This window comes from Marmota flaviventris, chromosome 7 (genome assembly GCF_047511675.1).
Source record: "Marmota flaviventris isolate mMarFla1 chromosome 7, mMarFla1.hap1, whole genome shotgun sequence".
Taxonomy (NCBI): Eukaryota; Metazoa; Chordata; class Mammalia; order Rodentia; family Sciuridae; genus Marmota; species Marmota flaviventris.
In genome coordinates, this window is record NC_092504.1 from 96,441,676 (window position 1) to 96,462,057 (window position 20,382).

Genomic DNA, 20,382 nt, shown 5'->3' on the forward strand with positions numbered 1-20,382 from the left:
TATAAATCCCTAAATCAATTTGACTAGGCAAACAACTTTTAAAAATATATTGTGTATACCTAACACAACCAACATGGTATTGTATGAAATGTAGAATAAAATGATTACCATCTATAGTGAAGCAAATTAACGTATCCATTTTATCACAGGAAAAAATGGGTAAAAACTACTCATTTAACATAAATCCCTAATTCAATGCAACTTTATTAACTGTAGTTCTCATGGTGTACATTGGATCTCTATATATTTGCAATTTTGTATGCTGTAATCTACATCTCCCTATTCCTCCTGTAACCCTTGTAACTATTGTTTTATTCTCTATGTATTTGACTTGTTTTTAAAGATTTTACATGTAAGTGAGATTATATGGTATTTGTCTGGCTTATTTCATTTAGCTCAATGCCCTTCAAGTTCAACCATGTCCTTTTTAAGCACTAAAGTGGATTTTTCATTGTGTATATATACCAGTTTCTTTGTCTATTCTTCCATAGATGGAAACTTGGATTGCTTATGTATTGGTTATTGTGAATAATGCTTCATTGAATGCAAGAGTATATAGATTTACAAATTGATTATTTCATTTCTCTTGGGTATGTTATTTTGCAGTAATGAAGACTGAACCCAAGGTTTGGCAGCTGCTGGACAAGCATTGTATCACTGAGTTACAACCCCAGTCTTATTTTTAATTTATTAGAAACCTCCAGACAGTTTCCCATAAAGGCTGCACAGTCTACATGCCCAATAGTATACAAGTGTTCTCTTTTCTCCACATCGTCACACCAACATCTCTTGACTTTTTGATAATAACCATCCTAAGGCATGTGAGCTGACATCTACTAGTGGTTTTTACAGAGCATTTCCCTGATGATTAATGATGATGAGCACCTTTTCATATGTCTACCGGCTATCCATAAGTCTTCTTTTAAAGAATATTCATTTATGTCCATTAGCCATTTTCTAATCAAGATGTTTTTCTGCTGTGTAGTTGCATGAGCTTATATAAGCATTGGATATTATCAGATATCCAATTGAATTTTTTTTCCAAATAGCAGGTTGCCATCTAGTTTTGTTGATTGTTTCCATTACTCTTCAGGAACATGTTAGTTTGATGTAGTTTCATGGGTTTATTTTTGCTTTTACAGCCTAAGCTTTTGGTGTGATATCCAAATTATTATTGCCACAGCCAACATGGAACTTTCCCCAAAGCTCTTTTGTAGGAGTTTTATTCTTTTATCAATTTTGAGATTATTTTTGTGTATAGTGGGTTTGCTTTAATTCTTTGGCATGTGGAAATCTGGTTTTCTCAACATCAATTATTGAAGAGACTATTTTCCCACTGCGACCACTTAGTGTACTTGTCAAAAATTAGTTAACATCCAAAAAATTAGTTAATTTAAATTGTGTGTTTGCATATATTTGGGGTCTCTATTCTGTTCCACTGGTCTATGTTTGCATTTTTATGCCAATACCCTGCTGCTTTGGCTACTATAGTTTTGAAATATAATTTAAAATCAAGAAGTGTGATTCTTCCAGCTTTGTTTTCCTTTCTTAGAATTACTCATTTTATTTAGTGTATTTTGTACTTCCACACAAATTTTAGGATTTTTTTCTAATTCTTTGATGAATACCTTTGGGATTTTAGTAGGATTGCACTGATTCCAATTGGATAGTATGAACATTTTAACAATGTTAATTATTCTGATTCATTAGCATGGGGTATCTTTCCATTTTATGTGTCTTGTTCACTTTCTTCCATCAATTTTTGTACATAATCAAAGCACAAAGTTAATCACATTCTTGATTAACTTTCTTTCTAAGTACTTTAAAAAAACATAAAAGGAAATATTACACCACAATACTATATTCTGTAGCATATATTTTAATAAATACTAGCTTTGTCAAAAATTAACTTACTCCCTATTCTTTAGCATGTTTTAGTAAATTCTAACTTTGTCAAAAAGTCTCTTACCCCTTATCTAATAAGCATCAAAATTTTTCTTGTTGTGGCATTCAATAAAGTACTGTAATTAAAATCATACAGTTCCAAAGTAATAAATCTACTAATCTTCCTTTCTGTGTAGTTAAAGTTCATAGGACATTCAAGTCAATCTGTTATGACCACACATTAAATTCTTAATATAATCCATGTCACCATGTCTTACAGTTTCTAAAAATATGCAAATTTAATCACACATTAGTAATTACAAGATAATTATATACCAGCCCTTCTCCCTCACACTCATCTGCAGCAGAGCCCCAAGAATTGGTTTTCTTTAAGGGTATGGTTGAAATCAAGGTTTCTTCTTGCACTTAATATGAGACTTTCAAGAATCTCTTCTATTGAATTTTCCTTATTCCAGCTCAAATATAGCTAAAAATTCATTATGCTTTATAAAGGGACATGAGTTTCAAAACCATAAGTTTTTAAAAATAAGGCCAATATTGCCTTGATGTTAAAATTATCTTATAGATTATAATACAAGTTGAAACCACAATGATTACTTTACCTCAGTAAGAATGGCTATTGTCATAAAAAATAAATAAATAAAAGCTGGCAAGGATTTAGGGGAAAAAAGGAACTCTTATATATTCAGGGGAAATGTAAAATAGCATAGCAACTATGGAAAACACTATGGAAACTTAAAAATAGAACTGCCTTATGATTCAGCAGTCTTGCTACTGTATATTTATCCAAAGGAAATGTAATTCTCCTACTGAAGCACTGTTCACAATAGCCAAGTAATGTAAACCACCAAAGCATTCATCCATTGTGAATGAATAATTAAAAGGGTTTATGTGTGCACAATGGAATAGTATTTAACCAATAAAAATAATGAAATCCTGTCATTTATGACAACATGGATGGAACTGGAGATAATTATGTTAAGTGAAATAAGTCAGGCACAGAAAGACAAGTACCATATGATTATACTCATATGTGGAATATAAAAAAGTTGATCTCATAGAAGTTGAGATTAGAATGGTGTTAATCAAAAGTTGGGGAAAGTAGGGAAGAATGAGTTGGGGGAATTGATCAAAGAGTTTTAAGTTATAATTGGATAGAATTCATAAGTTCTGGTATGCTTTTGTACAATAGAGTGGTGCTAACTAACAATGAGGTATTGTATATTTTAAAAAGTTAGAGAAATGAATTTAAAAAATTTTAAGCCATAAATAAATGATAAGTGTAAAAGATATAGACACGAAGAGAAGGTACTTTTCCCTTCATCTGTTGATAGGCACATAAGCTGATTTCAAACCTTAGCTACTATGTATAGTGTTACAATTAAAATGGGGCATACAGGTATCTATGTTATGTTTATTTCATTTCTTATGAATATGTACCTAGAAGTGGGATAGCTGGATCAGATAATAGACCTATATTTTAGTTTTTTAAAGAACTTCCATACTTCCATAATGGCTGTACCAATTAGCATTCCTATCATCAGTGAATAAGAGTTCTTTCTATAAGAGTTCTTTTAGTACCTATGTTCTTTTTTTTTTTCTTGTGGTGCTGGCGATTGAACCCAGGGCCTTGTACATGCAAGGCAACCACTCTACCAACTGAGCAATATCCCCAGCCCAGTCTTCACATTCTTGACAGCATTTTTTGTTGGGTTTGGGGGTGGATATGTGTGTGTGTGTGTGTGTGTGTATACACACACACACACACACACACACAAACATCCATTTGGGGATGGATATATATATATATATATATATATATATATATATATATATGAATCATACATATATATACATATCTCATATGTATGAGATATGTGATATTATATATATATATATATATATATATATAGTCATATATCATTTATATATAAGCCATTCTAACTGGGTGAGATGGTGTCTGATAGTAGTTTTGCATTTCCTCAATGGCTAATGACATTGAGCATTTTTTTCATATATTTGTTGATCATTTTTATTTCTTCTTTTGGGGAATGTCTATTCATATCATTGCCTTCTTCATAGAAACTTTAAGTTTTCTATATGTAGAATCTGCAAACAGGGACAATTTGACTTTCTCACTTTATATTTTTTATGCTTTTTATTTATTTTTCTTGCATAATTCCTCTGGTTAAAACTTCTGGTACTATATCAAGTAAAAGTAAAAGTTGTGAAAATGGATACTCTTGTCTTGTTCTTCATCTTAGAGGAAATTATTTCAATTTTTCCCCATTTGGTATGATATTGCCTGTGAGTTAATCAGATATAGTCAGTATTTTGTTGAGCTATGATCTTTCTACATCTAATTTGTTCATGGCTTTTGTCACAAAGGGATAGTGAATTATATTCAATGCCTTTTCCTCATCGATTGAGATGGTCATATGACTATTTTTCATGCTTTGATGTAATGTATCACATTTATTGATTTGCATGTATCAAACTATCCTTGCATTTTTAGGATGAAACCAACTGGATCCTGGTGAATTTTTATTTATTTATTTATTTATTCATTTTTAGTTGTAGATGAACACAATACCTTTTATTTATTTGTTTGTTTGTTTGTTCATTTGTTTATATGTGGTACTGAGGATCAAACCCAGTGCCTCACACATGCCAGACGAATGCACTACCACTGAGCCACAACCCCAGCCCCTGAATTATCCTTTTGATGTGCTGTTGAATTTAATTTACAAGTATTTTATTCAGAATTTTTGCACCTAGTTTCATCAGGGATATTGATCTATAATTTTTTATTCTTGTTGTTATATCCTTCTCTGTTTTTTTTTTTTTTTTTGCATATGAAGCAGGGTTTATTTAAAAAGGGGTAAAAGACTTCTCCCACAAGGGAGAAGGAGGCCATAGATGGTATCGTGGTATCCAAAGAAGTGAGGTGTTCTGCCCTTTTTATATGTCCTGGGGTTCATTCCTTTGTTCTCCTGCCTCCCCCACCCGATTATCTTTCTCCTTCCTGCGTACGTGACTAGGCCCAGGAATCCCTAACTTCAATTTTTATCTATATTCTCTTGGTTCCCATTGATTTTTATAATCATTCTTTTAAAACATTTATCCATCATTTTATCTATATCTTTGAAATCTGTTGCTAGAGTTAATGTGTACCTTTTGAGGAATGTTACCTTGTTTTTTCCATATCTATTGTGCTCCTACATTGATATTTATGTATTTGATGGATCACTTAGTTATACCACTTTTATGAGGTGACTATCTTAATAAGTGGTTTCCTTGTGTTATATCTTGGTGAGTTGTTTTATAGTGAGATGTATGCTTTGTTCCTAGGTGGGCACCACAGTATAGTCTCCCTACAGTTTCTTTGGCTGTGATCAATGACTTTGGGCACAGTACATACCATGGTTGAGTCACAAAGTCACACCTACCTGAGGGCCCTTCCAGAGTGGGAAGTTCAGGCAGATGTGGTGCTAACAGCAGTGGGTGTGTGGAACTCACTGTTTGGCAACTCCTATAATGGGAATGGTAGCAGCTATTGTGCAATGAATGTTTCATCAGACATTAGTGCTGATTTCTGGCACCAGACCCAGTTGTGGTGAGGAGCCCAAAACACTTGTCCTCTGACCAGTCTGGTGCAAGCCCAAACAAATACTGCATGAGGAGAGGTGGAGGTGGTGCGAATTGCACTGTCCTCTTACTATGTAATTCTTTATAGTACAGGATAGCTTTCAAATATTTATATTTTAGCTAAATTGAAGAATTCTTATCTAAAAAATTCTGAAGAGGAACTCCTATTTAATGGTTCCCAAGCATATGTAGGAGTTCCAGTAGGAAGCAAAATCTTTACCCATATGTGTGCCCACATTCTCAAGTGCTGAATTTCTGCACCTTGGGTGACCTTTCCCTCGTCTGTGCTATTGTAAACATCAATTTCAGCTCTGCTGCTACATCTAAACCTGCTGCTACTTGATCAAGTATTTATTTCTCAATTTTATACTTCAAGATATCTCTGAGGTTTTTCTCATATGCTAACACTGTAGTTTTTTGTTTGAATTTATTTCAGTTTTATTTGCATATCGACTCCTAAAGTGTTTTTACCTAAATACATATTTATCTAATATTTATGAAGTCTTGAAAATTTTTATTTCTCCAGAATGATTCTCTCAATGGCACCAATATTTTGCATGATTTTGTAGATGCTTTTTACCCTAGATTAGAAGCTGGCACTTCTGGAAGAAACTACCAATTCATGCTCCATCCTACTCTATGATAGGATCATACTAAACTGCTATTTTTTTTCTCATGTCCTAACATTGTATCTAGTTAGATATTTACTAATTGGCATGTTTGTGTTTTCTTTACTGTCTCCTTGTTCCCTATGCTAGATTTTGAGGAGTGAAGAGCTTAAATCATTTTTTATGATATTTATACAAATATTGCTTTAATTTATTCCTTTTTGGAAGTCTCAATTTTATCCTTTTTTTGTTAACTATTCTTTTTTCTTCAGAAAAGTAAGTTAGTATAATTAAAAGTATATTCTATCTGCTTCCTCCTATCCCTCCGCCTCAGGATATTCTACCTACCTGAAAATCATCTCCTAGAACCATAATACCACTTTTAACTACTACTACTTCCTTACCTTCTCCTTTCCAGCATAGTTATGAACTTTTATTTTATATAGGCTTTGACTCAGGTCATGGCTCTTTCCTATTACAAGTTATGTGACTATGGTAAAATCACTTCTATGTCTCATAAGTAATTGCATCATTATCATTTTACTTAATTTACAAGATTATGTTGATGACCAGATAAAATGACCTATAGCAAGCATATAGAAAAGACTAATATCACTCCACTTTCTTAAAAATAATTACCTAGATCATCTAGAAGTGAACATTAAAATGCTGTATTTCTAAGTGTTGGTCAGAAGTCTTTCAGTAGTTAATCTTCAAGGTGTAGCTGGATTTTAATGTGACTATTAATAAGACTAGCTAATGACTTGTTGTATTCTAGATGGATTTTTATTTTCTTCTTTTTCTGCACAATTAGGAACCCCAATCCAGAATGTCACAAGCAGTGAATTCATCACTAAAAAAGGAACAGTGTCAAACCTTCCACTTTCAAATGTTACTTCAACAACACAAAGTTCCCAACATAAAAGTAAGTATAAAGATTTGTGCTAATATTAAAACTGCTGTATTAGATTAGACTATCCTCAGAATGTCTTCTATCCCACAGTTGCAGAGGAACCATGCCCCAAATATATTCTCTTCTAGTCTCTATCAAATAATGTGATCATTTAGCAACCTTGATCTTTACAGTGACACTCTATCCTGCTCTAGCCACAAATGGGTAGGCTCTAGGGAAGATGAATATAAGTTTGGGTAGTAACTCATGATATCACCTAATACAAAAAGAAGAGCTCAGCCCCCAAATTGGATAACTTGGATAAAATAAGAACATTCTTAGAAAGAAACGAATTGCTACAATTGACTCAAGGAGACACAGAAGTATGAAAAGACTTGAAACAACAACCAAAAAAATTAAAATAGTAAATTTTCATGGGAAAAATATTCCCACGAACAAATCCCTAAGTCAACTACAATTCCAGGAAGAATTGATTTGTGAATTCAAAAACTGACAACAATTCTTTCTAAACTCTTCAGAAAATAGAGAAGGAGGGAACACTGCACATGTAATTCTCTGAGGCTAGTATTACCCTCTATGAAAGCTAGAAAAGAATGAAAAGGAAAGTAGAGTACAAACCAATACTCTTCATGAACACAAATATAGTTATCCTCAATAAAGTGACAGTAAAACCACCCAGAAATATGTAAAAAAGAATGTGAAACATGAAAATCAGGGACTTATCCCATAAATACAAGATTGATTATACATGTGAAAACCAAATCATCTAATACACCATATTAGCAGAACTAATACATGCAAAAAGAGCACTTGACGAAATCTACCGACACTCATAATAAAACAATTCTCAGTGAATGAGAAATAAAATGTAACTTTCTAAACAAAGAGTGTGCTAGTCAGCTTTTCATTGCCATAACCAAAATACCCAATAAGAACTACTTAGAGGAGGAAAAGTTTATTTGGGCCCACAGTTTCAGAGATTCAGTCCATGGTCAGCTAACCCCATTTCTCTGTACCTAAGATGATTTAGAGCATCATGGAGGAAGGATGTGGCAAAGGAATGCTGCTTCACTCATGGCAGCCAGGAAAGCGAGTTGGTGGGCAGTGAGTGAGTGAGTGAGCCAGGTGCAAAAATGTAAACCCCACAGGGATTCCTACAGTGACCTACTTCCTCTAGTCAAACCCCACTGGCTTGTAGTTACCAACCAGTACAGTAGTCTTCTTAAATTATTAATCCACTGATTAGTTTACAACTCTCATAATCTAATCGTTTCACCTCTGAATATTTCTGTATTGTCTCATACATGAGCTTTTTGGAGATGCCTCATCTCCAAAAGGCACCTACCAAAGCCCACAGCAAACATGATCCCAGAGTAAAAGACTTAATGTTTTCTTCTTAAGATCTGGTACAGAGCACAGATGTTTGTTTTTATCATGTCTATTCAACATTATAACCAGAGGTTCTAGATATACATAGATGGATAAAGGATGACTAAATAGAGTTGATAGCTCCACAGTGAAATAAGAAATAAGACAATTTTATTCACAGACTGTAAAATTATCTATCTTAAACATTCAAAGAATTCTCATTAAAAAACTGTTAGAAAAATAAAGACTATCACAGGATTCAAAATATTTTACAATTATATTCTTGTATGTTAGCAATGGCAATCCGAATAAAATTAAGGAGTAATTCCATGTACAATAACATAAAAAAATTACAAAATATTCAGGAATAAATTTAATAAACAAATCTTGCATTGCTATTGTTAAAGTACACAACATTTTGGTGAGCAATCAAATACCTAAATAAATTATATATATATATATATATATATATATATATATATATATGTAAATTTTTTTTTCATTTGCTTTGGATATATATCTAGAAGTGGGATTGCTGGATCATATGATAATTCTAGTTTTAATTTTTTGATGAATCTTTACATGATTTTCCACAATGAATATGTTAATGATTTGCCTTTTCTTAATGATTAGTGAGATGAAACATTCTTTTCCTATATCTTTGGTTCATTTGTCTTTTTTGTGAAAAAATGTCTGATTATGTCTGTTGCTATTTTAAACCAAATTATTGGTGAAAGGACATTTATATAAGAACAAAAACTAGTGATTTAGTGATTGTCTGCAGCTGAGGGTGGGACATAATATAGAAAAGCAAAAAGTTTCAAGGGAGTTATTCATTTTGATGGAAATATTCAGAAACTGGAGTATGGTGATGTTATACAACCCTATAAATTCACTAAAAATTATCAGTTGTATACTTACAATGAGTTAATTTAGATATTATTTAGTATTTAAATAGTACCTTGATAAAGATTTGTTTCAAAACAAAAAGAAAAAGTATTGAGCATTACCAATCAGATTTTCTTTCTGAATAATCTGAACTAGAAACCTCAAACAAAACAAGTTAGCCATCCCAGCGGCTCAGTAGGCCGAGGCAGGGATCACAAGTTCAAAGCTAGCCTTGGCAGCTGTGAGGTGCTAAGCAACTCCGAGAGACCCTGTCTCTAAATAAAATACAAAATAGGGCTGGGGATGTGGCTCAGTGGTCAAGTCCCCTGAGTTCAATCCCTGGTACCAAAAAAAAGAAAGAAAAAGAAAAACAAGTTAGCCATAGGAAGTAAAGCTCTGAAATTTTAGTATAGAGAATCTGACAGAATCATGATAAATCAAATGCATGTTTATAGTACAAGAAATAAGATATTATGGGCAACTGGAATTGGATGAGAAAGATGGAGAGTTTGTGGGCAAAAAAATTAGTTCTCATGAAGGATAAGGAGAATAGCAGAACCTTGACTTCCCATAATTTCTGGTATTTAACTCCAGTCCACACACATCCTCTCATCGCATACTTCCCACATTATCACATCCATGAGATAGCAATCTACATACCAGCCTAAATATCCTGGTTAGAGAAGCTAGAAATCAGGCATGATAGCCATACCAGATACCATTCATCATAACTAATAGATATATTTTGGATTCATACAAATCCTTCATAAGAGGCAATGGCAGATGACTCAGTCTCTAAGTATCTTCCTAGGAGATCTTTAAGGTTTAAAAAAAAAATAGTGGGAACTATGGAAGTCCAATATCTAAAAGTTTGCTAGAGGGAGTCTAATTTCAGACAATAATTATAAACTACCAATTCTTTTTAACAATATAATCACCCCATAGAAAATTTGAAGAGTAGGATCTTCTCATCTAAAGAATATTTCCTTTGTAATCATGTTTTGGCTTCTGAGAAACAGAACTTATTTTTTAGACAATATATGTCTGAGAGGAACCTTTAGAGAATCATAACTCAAGTAACTCATAACAAGACTGCTCCTAAAATAAGCAAAAGTAAAATTAGAGATGTATCTACAAAGTGTGGAGCAGCTTCTGAGAGACTGAACTCGAGTAGTTTGTACTTTGTACTAAATATTTACCTATTCTTTCTGTGACTAATGATGAGGAAGATGTCTCGAGGATTGTGGTTTATTAAATCAGTACTTATACAGAAGTATGTGGTTACACCCATGAGTCACTACAGACTCTTTCATTTGACTTTGATTCATGAAGTAAAATGTCCTCCTCTACATCTCAGCTCAGGGGATTGTTGTATTTACTTAGCTTCCAAATGTAGTTTGAAATGGCTTCTTCTACATAGTTAAAAATCCACAAAGGCATTCTTTCTTAAAAAATATAATACACTGGAAAACAAGATAATGAAATAAGGGTATGTATTATTTGTCTTTTGAATTTGTCATTTGATTAACCAGTTCTATACTAAGTCCTTTAGATATTTGTTTTAGATAACTAACAAATCACTTACACCCTTGGAGAGACATTCCTAAGTCTCTTGTTTTTCAAGGTGCTTTCTGCCCAGCTTGGGGCACTACATGATATTATGAGTTTGTCCACATATTCACGTACCAAATGATGAAAAGAGGACCCCTCCCACATTGCTGGTGAGCAGATCCTGACTCTGTTTCCACCATTCATATATATACATCCAGAATTAGTGGAGTCAGGACAAAGATGGATAGAGAACAAAACAATGTAGTAAGGTCAAACAGCTGAAGATTTCTCTCTCTTAAACCTTTGGGAAGTGGTTCCTTGGGTAGTGAATGTCAAAGGAAGGCATTATGGGTATGTCATCTCCACACTGGAGCAGATGCAGGTTTGATTTAGAGACGAGAATGACTGGCGTTTGCTGCTTCACTCCCTACAAAGGTGGAGTGCAGATCAAAAAGAATTTTGTTCTCAAACCTTTTCTCCAATCTTTTCCCATTCTTTCAGAGTCATGTATATTCTCCTGTTATATTCTTTTGTTCTGATGTAGAATAGAAATTCTTAAAATTATAGAATTATGAGAGAAATACTCATTAATTCATACCTCTGATGTCATAATTACAGAAATATGGACATGTTGAATTAATTTATTCACTTAAAATCTCTGGAAGGTCACCTTTGACCTGTGACCTCTAGTTTGTGAGAAATAGTTATATGTTATACAGAGAGATATTTTTGACATTCGATTTGTTAATAATTTCTTGGATAAAATATCAAAACACAGGCAACAAAGCAAAAATAGACAAATGGGAGTATGACAACTTAAAACCTTCTGTGCAGCAAAGGAAATGATTAATAGACTGAAAAGGTAACCTGTAGAATTGAAGGAAATATTTGCAAGCAATACATATGATAAGGAGTTATATCTAGACCGTATAAAGAGCAAGTACAACTCAACAACAGCAAAGAACAACCCATTAGACTCATCACTATCAAAAGTAAATAAATAAATAACAAGTGTTGACCAGGATATGGAGAAATTGAAACCCTGAGCACTACTGATAGCAATGTAAAGTGATGGAGCCCCAAAGAAAAACAGTATGAAAGTTCCTCAAAAGATTAAAAACACAATTATCGTATGATCCTGTAATCCCACTTCTAGATGTATATAAAAAAATAGAAAAACAGGATCTTGAAGAGATATTTTCATACTCACATTCACTGCAATATTATTTACAATAGCCAACAGGAGAAAACAAATTGAAAGTCCAGAACCAGATTAATAGATAAAGAAAATGTGGTATACATACAATGAAAAATTTTATACAGCCTTAAAACAGAAGGAAATCTTGCCACATGCATGGGTAAATCTTGAAGATATTAAGTAAAATAAAAACAAACATAGTTACAAAAAATACAAATATTGCATGATTTCAGTTATACGTGGCATCTAAAATAGTTAGATTTTAAGTTGAATTCTTAGAAATAGGAAGTAGAAAGGTAGATGCCAGGGGCTGGGTAAATGGAGCAAAGGAGAATTGTTCAATGAATATAAACAATGAAAGTTTCCAGAGATGTTTTTTGTACAGCAATATGTATATATATTGCTGTATGTATATATACATATTTTTTAAATCATGTTATGTGCATATATAAATATACCACAGGGAATTTCACCTTTATGCATAAGTAAAAAGAACAAATCAAATATAAATAAATAAACATAAAAGAAAGCCTAGTAGAATACAGGAAAGAGAACACAGAAGAAAGGGAAGAAGGAGGACAAAGGGGGAGGGAAAAAGGAGAAATCATGAACTGAAATTGAATTCCATGCATGTATGAGTTTGTTGGGATAAGCCCAACTGGTATATATAATTATAAAGCTATTATAAAAAATAAAAAATTATCAGTGGTCTGAATGCTTCAAATTAAAAAAAGAAAAAGACTGGCAGAAACACAGACACACATGACCCTATAATATGCTGCTTTCAAGATACACAATAGTTAACTTTACAGGAATAAAATAAATATATACTTCAAAAATATATCCCCCCCAAAAACATACTCCAAAACACTAATTAAATAAAAGGTAAAGATATTAATATCACTACTTGATTTTACAGAGATAAAAGAAAATATACTCCACAAAATATATTCCAAAAACCCTAATTAAATAAAAATGGCAAAGATATATTAATATCACTGCTTGGGAGGCTGAGGCAAGAGGATCACAAGTTCAAAGCCAGTCTCAGTGAATTACTGAGGCCCTAAGCAACTTAGCGAGACTCTGTCTCAAAAAAAAAAAAAAAAAAAAAGGGCAGAAGATGTGGCTCAGTGGTTATGCATCCCTGGGTTACATCCCCAGTATGCCCAGTATGGGGGGGATAGGGGGTGGGGAGGAGATACATTAGTATCAAAAAAAAAAAAAAAAAAGTAGAAGTTAAGGCAAAAAACTAAATGAAAATAAATAGAAAAATTTCATAGTACCAAAATACTGAATTTTCCAGGAAAGCAAATTAGTATTTATGTATATGATAACATAGCTTGAAAATATATTAAAAAATTTAATCAAAAAGACAAACTCACAATTCTATAATATTTAGCTGTCTCAGTAATTGGCAAAACAAGCAAATAAGTAATAAAATACAGAATCCACCTAAATAACCAACCTATCTAATGGTCCAATGGGAAACAGTGCATTCCAAATGCAGAAAGCAAATTATTTTCAAATATCTAAGGATTCTTTATTATGATCATTCTATCCTGTATCATAAACAAATAAATACATTTTAATTAACTTTTTAAAAATTATGTAATATCATCGTTTAAGCTAGTCCTATAGTGAAATAATTAACTGTAAAATTTACATATTAGGGAGGAAAAATAAGAGTTCAAACTTAATTAGCTCAACAACCATCTAAAGCAGTTAGGAGAAATGAATAATAAAGAGAACAGAAGGAAGGAAGGAAGTAATAAATATACCAGTAATGCTAATGAACACCATACAGTAGGCCAACAGATGAATTAGGAGGAAAAAAGTCAGAGAGAGAAAAGACAGACTGGGGATAAAACTAAAACATCTGCAAGCTGAGCATCCTAGGTGCCCAACATGCATGCAATTGAAGTTCCAGAGAAGTGAGAAAGGAAGACAGAGAAATGTTGCAGAAATTTTTCCTAAAACGTGAGAAAAACTATAAAACCAAGATTCAGAGAATGCCCTGGGCCCTAAACTGAAGAAACAGGAAGGAAACCACACCAAAGCACATGGTAATCAAATCATGGAAAACTAGAGATAAAAGAGAAAAATCTTGAAAGATGTTGGAAAAAATGACACTCAAAGTGAAGGAACAATAATAAAAATGACAGCAGAGTCTCATCAGGAACAATGCATTCCAGAAACAAAGAGGCAACATCTTTAGAAGTGGATGGGGCAAAAGCTGTCACCCTAGAATTCTATGTTTCTCAGAGATACTAAAGTTGAGAAAATTCATTATCAGAAAAGACATTTAGGAAGAGAAAATTATCAACAGATGAAAATCTGGTTCTAAATAAAGGGATGAAGAGCATTGGGAATCGTAAATATAGGAATGAAGAGAAAAGAATTTTATTTCATTTTTCAGTCTTTTCAAAAGATAATGGATTATGTAAAGAAAAAGTAACAAAAGTGTATTGAAGGTTTAAAATAAATGTGGAGGTAAAATGTAAACAAAATAGCACACATGCTAACATGGGAGAAAGTAAAATATACTTTTGTAAGATGAATAATATACATAAAATGCAATCTTTAAAATTACCCAAAAAGATCAGTAGAGAAAAGGAGGTAAGGAAGGGAGAGAGGGGGAAATACTCAGGAGTGATACTGCCCAAATTATATTGTTATCTTGTGTGATGTATGAATATGTAACAACAGATCCCATCAATATGTACAACTAAAATGCACCAATAAAAAATGTGGAAAAAGAAAAAAAACTAACTGAAAAAAAGACAATAAGAGAGGGAAAAGAAAATGGAGAATAGATTGTAAGTTAAAAAAATAATCATCAGGATCACGTGTTTGAAACCAACTCTAATGATAATCACATAAAATGAAATGGCTTAAACATTCTATTATAAAGTTTTGATTGTGAGATAAGATCAAAAGTTGGTCCAACTATATGCAGTATTGCAAAAACCCACTTTAAATATAAGTGGGTAGACAATAAAGGATGAGGAAAAGTATACTTTGCTTTATAAAAATATTTAAAAGAAAGCTAAAGTGGCTATGGTAATATCAGAAAAGGGGAGATTTCAGAGTAAGGAGTGTTACTAGGATAAACAAGATCAACCCTGACTCTCTAAATCAGTGTAAGACACTTAATGAAGGAACAATAATAAAAATGAGAATATTATTTTATGGAAAAATCTAAACTTTGATATCTTTGATGATAATTATCTGGTATTCTCACACTAAGCAGAAAAAGAAAAATATATGCCAATCAAAAGAGAAAAGTGACTCTTACATTTAGACCATTTAGAGTAGAAATCTCACAGAACCTCAGGGAAATATATTGGTCTTGTGTTCTTGCTAATCCAATGGAAATGTGCCACTCATTTAAGAAGCCAAGATTACCTGTTCTATATCACAGGCCCCTAAATTATTTTCTATTTATGATTGTCCAAATTTTAGATGACTATCACATAAACAAAGAGTTTGGGCTGTAAAATAAAATCTAAAATTTTTGAATTTTTAAACATTATATTTAAAAATCTAAAGTATGTACTCGGAATAAAACAGAGTATAACAGAATACCCAAATTTAGAATGCATAATTACTATTCAAAAGGAACTTACAAACATGTTGAGAATGCCAAACATTTATAAAGCCATATTAACAATTGTAAAATTATCCACAAAAGGTGCCTGAGTGTAGAAATCAGAAAATGTGAGTAGGTATGCTATCCTGAAATATTGCTATAAATGAATTTTAGTGAATTTTGCCTAGGATGAGGGAAAAAATGTGGAATAAGATTATAGACAGACTGTAAATTGAGATGGGAAGAATTCCAATATAGAGCACTACTCAGACAAATACTTGGATACGAGATGCTCCAGGGGTTTACTGTGCCAGAGCTTCTGCTAGCACAGCATATACAATATTACAGACTTGAAACTTGGAGATCTAGCTTTTGTTAAATAAAAATGAATAATATTTGTAAATATTTAAGCAGGAGTTACCAGCATTTATACATAATTAATATTGTTAAATTTCAGTTCTGCATAATTGATCCTAGTTTAACATTGAGTTTATTTCTATACAAAAACAGATAATTTTGCAATAACTGAGGCCACCTTTTAGATATGCTACTGGCTAAACCTGAGAATGACTTGCACACAAGTTTTTGCTCTTCAAGTTACCACACCCTTAAAAATAAAAATTGGTCTCCATAATCACACTTAAAAAAAAAGTTGGCTTATTGGTTATGAATGATGATTCTGAAAACAGATTTCTTACTTTCAAAAAGTATAATCACTTATTTGTGCTGTGGCCTTTGGTCAGCTACTTAACTTTTCAGTCTCAATTTACTCAGCCAAATAGTTATAGTGAGATTACACCCTCACAGGATCCTTACCAAAATTGAAAGAGATGCAGCATAGAACAGTGTCTGGAAAGTAAACCCTTAAACAAATTTTAGCTACTATTTTGTGAACAGTAATCCTTACAAAAGTCAGGCAAAGTTGGTATCTATGATTCTAATTGCACAAATAGGGAACAAGGTTTAGAAAAAAACTGATTTGGCCAAGATTAAATTTAAAACCCTGTCTTTGTCTCTAACTCTTTACTTCATCACATTTGTTCTCATAACAACTATTTTATAAAAATTATCTAGAGAAGTTAGAAAAGAACTATCTTTTAACTGGGGATATCATGCACCTAACAAGTAGATGTTCAATAAATAGAAACAACTATTGGAATGAGCCAGGGGATAATGGGGAGGGAAGGAGGAAGAGCTGGGGTTTGGAAAGGAACTGCGATATGTACTTACGAATATGTGGAAAGGAACTCTACCATTATGCATAACTGTAACACAATAATTAAACAAATTTTAAAAAGACAATTGATTGATTGAATGAATGAATGAATGCAAACCTGCCATTCTACCCAGGTTGGTCCTCTCTCTAATTGCCTGCTATGCCAGATTTGTTTTGTCTTTGTTTTTCTCATCCTATCACATCATTTGTGCAACTCTTATTTTCCCTCTAATTGTTGATTCAAATCCTACATATCCATCAAAGGCCTCTATAATATTTTACTTTAATATTTCCCATAACTTCAGAAATGTTGCCAGAGATGTATACTATCTGAGTTATTATTTATTTAGCATTTTTCCTTAAATGGTGTACTTTTTAATTCTAGACTTTGTTTGAAAAGTAAATTGCCTAAGTGAAAAACCAGTTTCACTTGGCATAAAAGAGCTGTAACCATAAAAACCACTATAACATAAGCAAAATAAAATTCAAGCTAGATTTTGTTACTTGCCAAAAATTTCTGAGCCTGAAACTTGCTTATTCCTACTTAAAAAATAAATCAATATAAGCACATGCTACATATGTGCATAAAATTGAAATTTTGAAATCTTCTCATTGTAATAATCCAGTAAAGTAAAAGAACTGAATAGGAAATAACTTTTTAATTCAACGTTTCAATCACATCACTGTAGAGGATATCATACAGTGATATTCTTCTTGACTTTGGAAGACAGTATCTGACTGTCCACTGGGTCTCAATATTTCTTTTGTGAACTGCACCATTTATTGATGTCACTTATTTGAGGACTTAACCATAACTATTTTTATATGCTCTTTAGTTAGTTTATATCATTCCAGGTGGGCAGATACTAGAGGGATCTTAGTGGATCTTAGCATAAGACTTGGTTACATGTCATGGTTTAACCAAATCAGAAACAATCTCATATGCAGGGTCTCAGTCAATGCCATAAAAAAAAACTTGAATTGGTCATAATAAATTATTTTCTAGTCATAATAAATTATTTGAAGGAATTACATGTAGGAATAGCTGTATATATTCTTTATCTTGCATTTGTTAATGATAATGTCATGTTCCATGTGTAACTCTCATTTATTGGCTATAAATACAATAGCCTTTATGAGATAAGAGGATTTAACTCAGTTATTTGCTAACTGCTATTAAAGCTTTGTAATTTAAAAGATGTTTGAGTAAATTCTAGTCTTGGATTAATATGATCAGCATTTCAATGTTCTTATGCATTTCACAAGACTTCAGTTTCCATCTTAGAAAAATCAAACTTAAATACAATTTAAATGGTCAACCACCCTGGCTAATGTTTGGTCTTTAATAACCATCTAAGTTTGAGAATGGTTCACAGATGCACACTACAGTCATTCACTCCTTGACTTTTCTCATTTCCTCTACAGATCTAAGATTTGCCTTTTCTCAGGGCATATGTATATCATAAAAATTGTAATTAAAAACTAGAAATAATTGCAAACATCTTTACTTTTAATTAATCTTCACAAATTAATCATATTTCATAGAATTCATCTCTATTAAACTTTTATAGTCACAAACTGAGTCCAAGTTTGAAAAAGTTGTATTTATTTGAAAATACTTTATCTGCTTCAAAATATCTCCCTTCTGTAGGGAGGGAAGGTAGTATATTTTCCATTCTTTATTAAATATTAGAGATTTGCAGAATTTTTTCTCATAATAATACTTTATTGTATATAGATATACATACACACACATACACACACATGCACGTTTTAGGACACTCAATAGAATTGTTTTGAATTTATATGGAGTATAAGATTCAGCTGTCTTAAGACAGTTATATTACTTGTATATTTTATGTTCCTGTAAAATTATTATGCATTTTGAAGACCAAAAAATTCAAGTACATAATCAGAATTTATTTTATTTTATTTTAATCTTATGCAAGCTTAGAATTTTTCATTCTCAAACAGCTCTGTCAGGAAGAAAGGTTATGACCTGATATTAATAAGAAGAAAAAAGGGTTTTGATTTTCTTTATATTCTAATCCTCCAGTAGCTAATAAATATTTTAGCTGTCTTTCAAATGACGCATTATGCCATATTCAAGATTATTTTAATTCGTTATCAAAGCTGGAATTAATTATATAAGCTTTTTATTTAGAACAATTTAATAGAAGGAAACCCATCTATTTTAGTGAAAGAAGATGAATTTGGAAGTAATAGGGCTGAATTAAAATCCTGGTTCTGCCTTTGAGGAAGTAATTTCATTTCAACTAACATTTTCAGATCTTTAAAATGGGAACAATAGCTGGTTTAGTTAGCTTTTTCCATGTTGTGACTAAAAGACCCATCCAGAACAACTTTAGAGGAGAAAAAGTTTGAGGGCTCACAGTCTCAGAGGTCTTAGTCCATAGAAGGCAAGCTCCATTCCTCGAGGCTTGAGGCGCAGTGGGACATCATGGCGGAAGAGTGAGGCAGAGGGAAGCACCTCACACAATGATCAGAAAGAAGAAATAGAGAGACTCCACCCTCGGATACAAAATATGTACCCCGTAGCCACGCCTCCAATGAGCCTCTTCCTGCAGCCACAGCCCACCTGCCTCCAGTTACCACTCAATTAGTCCCATCAGGTTAAGGTTATAACCCAATCACATCTCCTCCAAACTTTCTTGCATTGTCTCACATGTGAGCTTTTGGGGGAGACCACATCTAAATCATAACAATAGCTCTCATAAGTATCAACAAATAATATATGGAAGTGATCATAAAAGTTGCTTTAAAATGTTAGCTCTCGTTACCCAACTGGAAATTCTAAATAAAGTGTCAATTTTACCTTAAAAGTTAAATTCGGGTAGGTAGAATTAGTCTTGTCCATTATTTTCTATCTCCTGGAGATCTTCTCTGCCACATCCTGGTGACAGGCACTGGAATCACTGCTTTTAGCAAGAAGAGAAATCTGTCCCCGTGAAGCCACATTCCAGCAGACAATAAAACAATTTTTTTTAAATAAAATAAATGTCACTGTAGTAATGAAAGTGCTGTTGAGCAAATGAGGCAGATTGATGGACTGATATGAAAAGGATTGGACACAATTTAGGGAAGGTGGTTGATTAGACTTCTCTGAAATTGTGAAAGGAGGAAAGAAGCTGGGGCAGTCTGAACAAACACCTAGGCACAGGGAAGGGACAGAGGAGAAACCTGGCGTGGGAAGAGTCTGGTGCCCTTGATCGACTACCACTAAGGCCCCAAATGGAGCAGTGTTAGAGGACTGAATGGTTGAAGAATTGAGGAACTAGTTAGGGCTCCTCACATCCTGTAAAGACTGCCACCATAGTAAGGAGAGGGACAGGTAATCATTGAAGTAGTTAAATTGTAACTTTTAAGTATTTTTCTAGGCAGTTCTGTGGGTACTGAAGAGAGACATATGGGTACTGGATGAATGATAGTAAAGCAGGTGGTGAGACACTTCTGAATTTGGAATGTATTTTAAAGTTA

At 32.7% G+C, this 20,382-nt stretch overlaps 1 protein-coding gene across 3 annotated transcripts in view; it reads left to right on the forward strand.

Moving 5' to 3' along the window:
• The window catches only part of Emcn (endomucin), a 106,292-nt gene that overhangs the window by 45,672 nt on the left and 40,238 nt on the right, over nucleotides 1-20,382 (forward strand). For all 3 annotated transcript variants that reach the window (XM_071614508.1, XM_071614507.1, XM_071614509.1), the window contains one exon: nucleotides 6,976-7,086. In XM_071614508.1, the coding sequence (XP_071470609.1) occupies nucleotides 6,976-7,086 (111 nt within the window). The remainder of the gene's footprint in view (nucleotides 1-6,975; nucleotides 7,087-20,382) is intronic.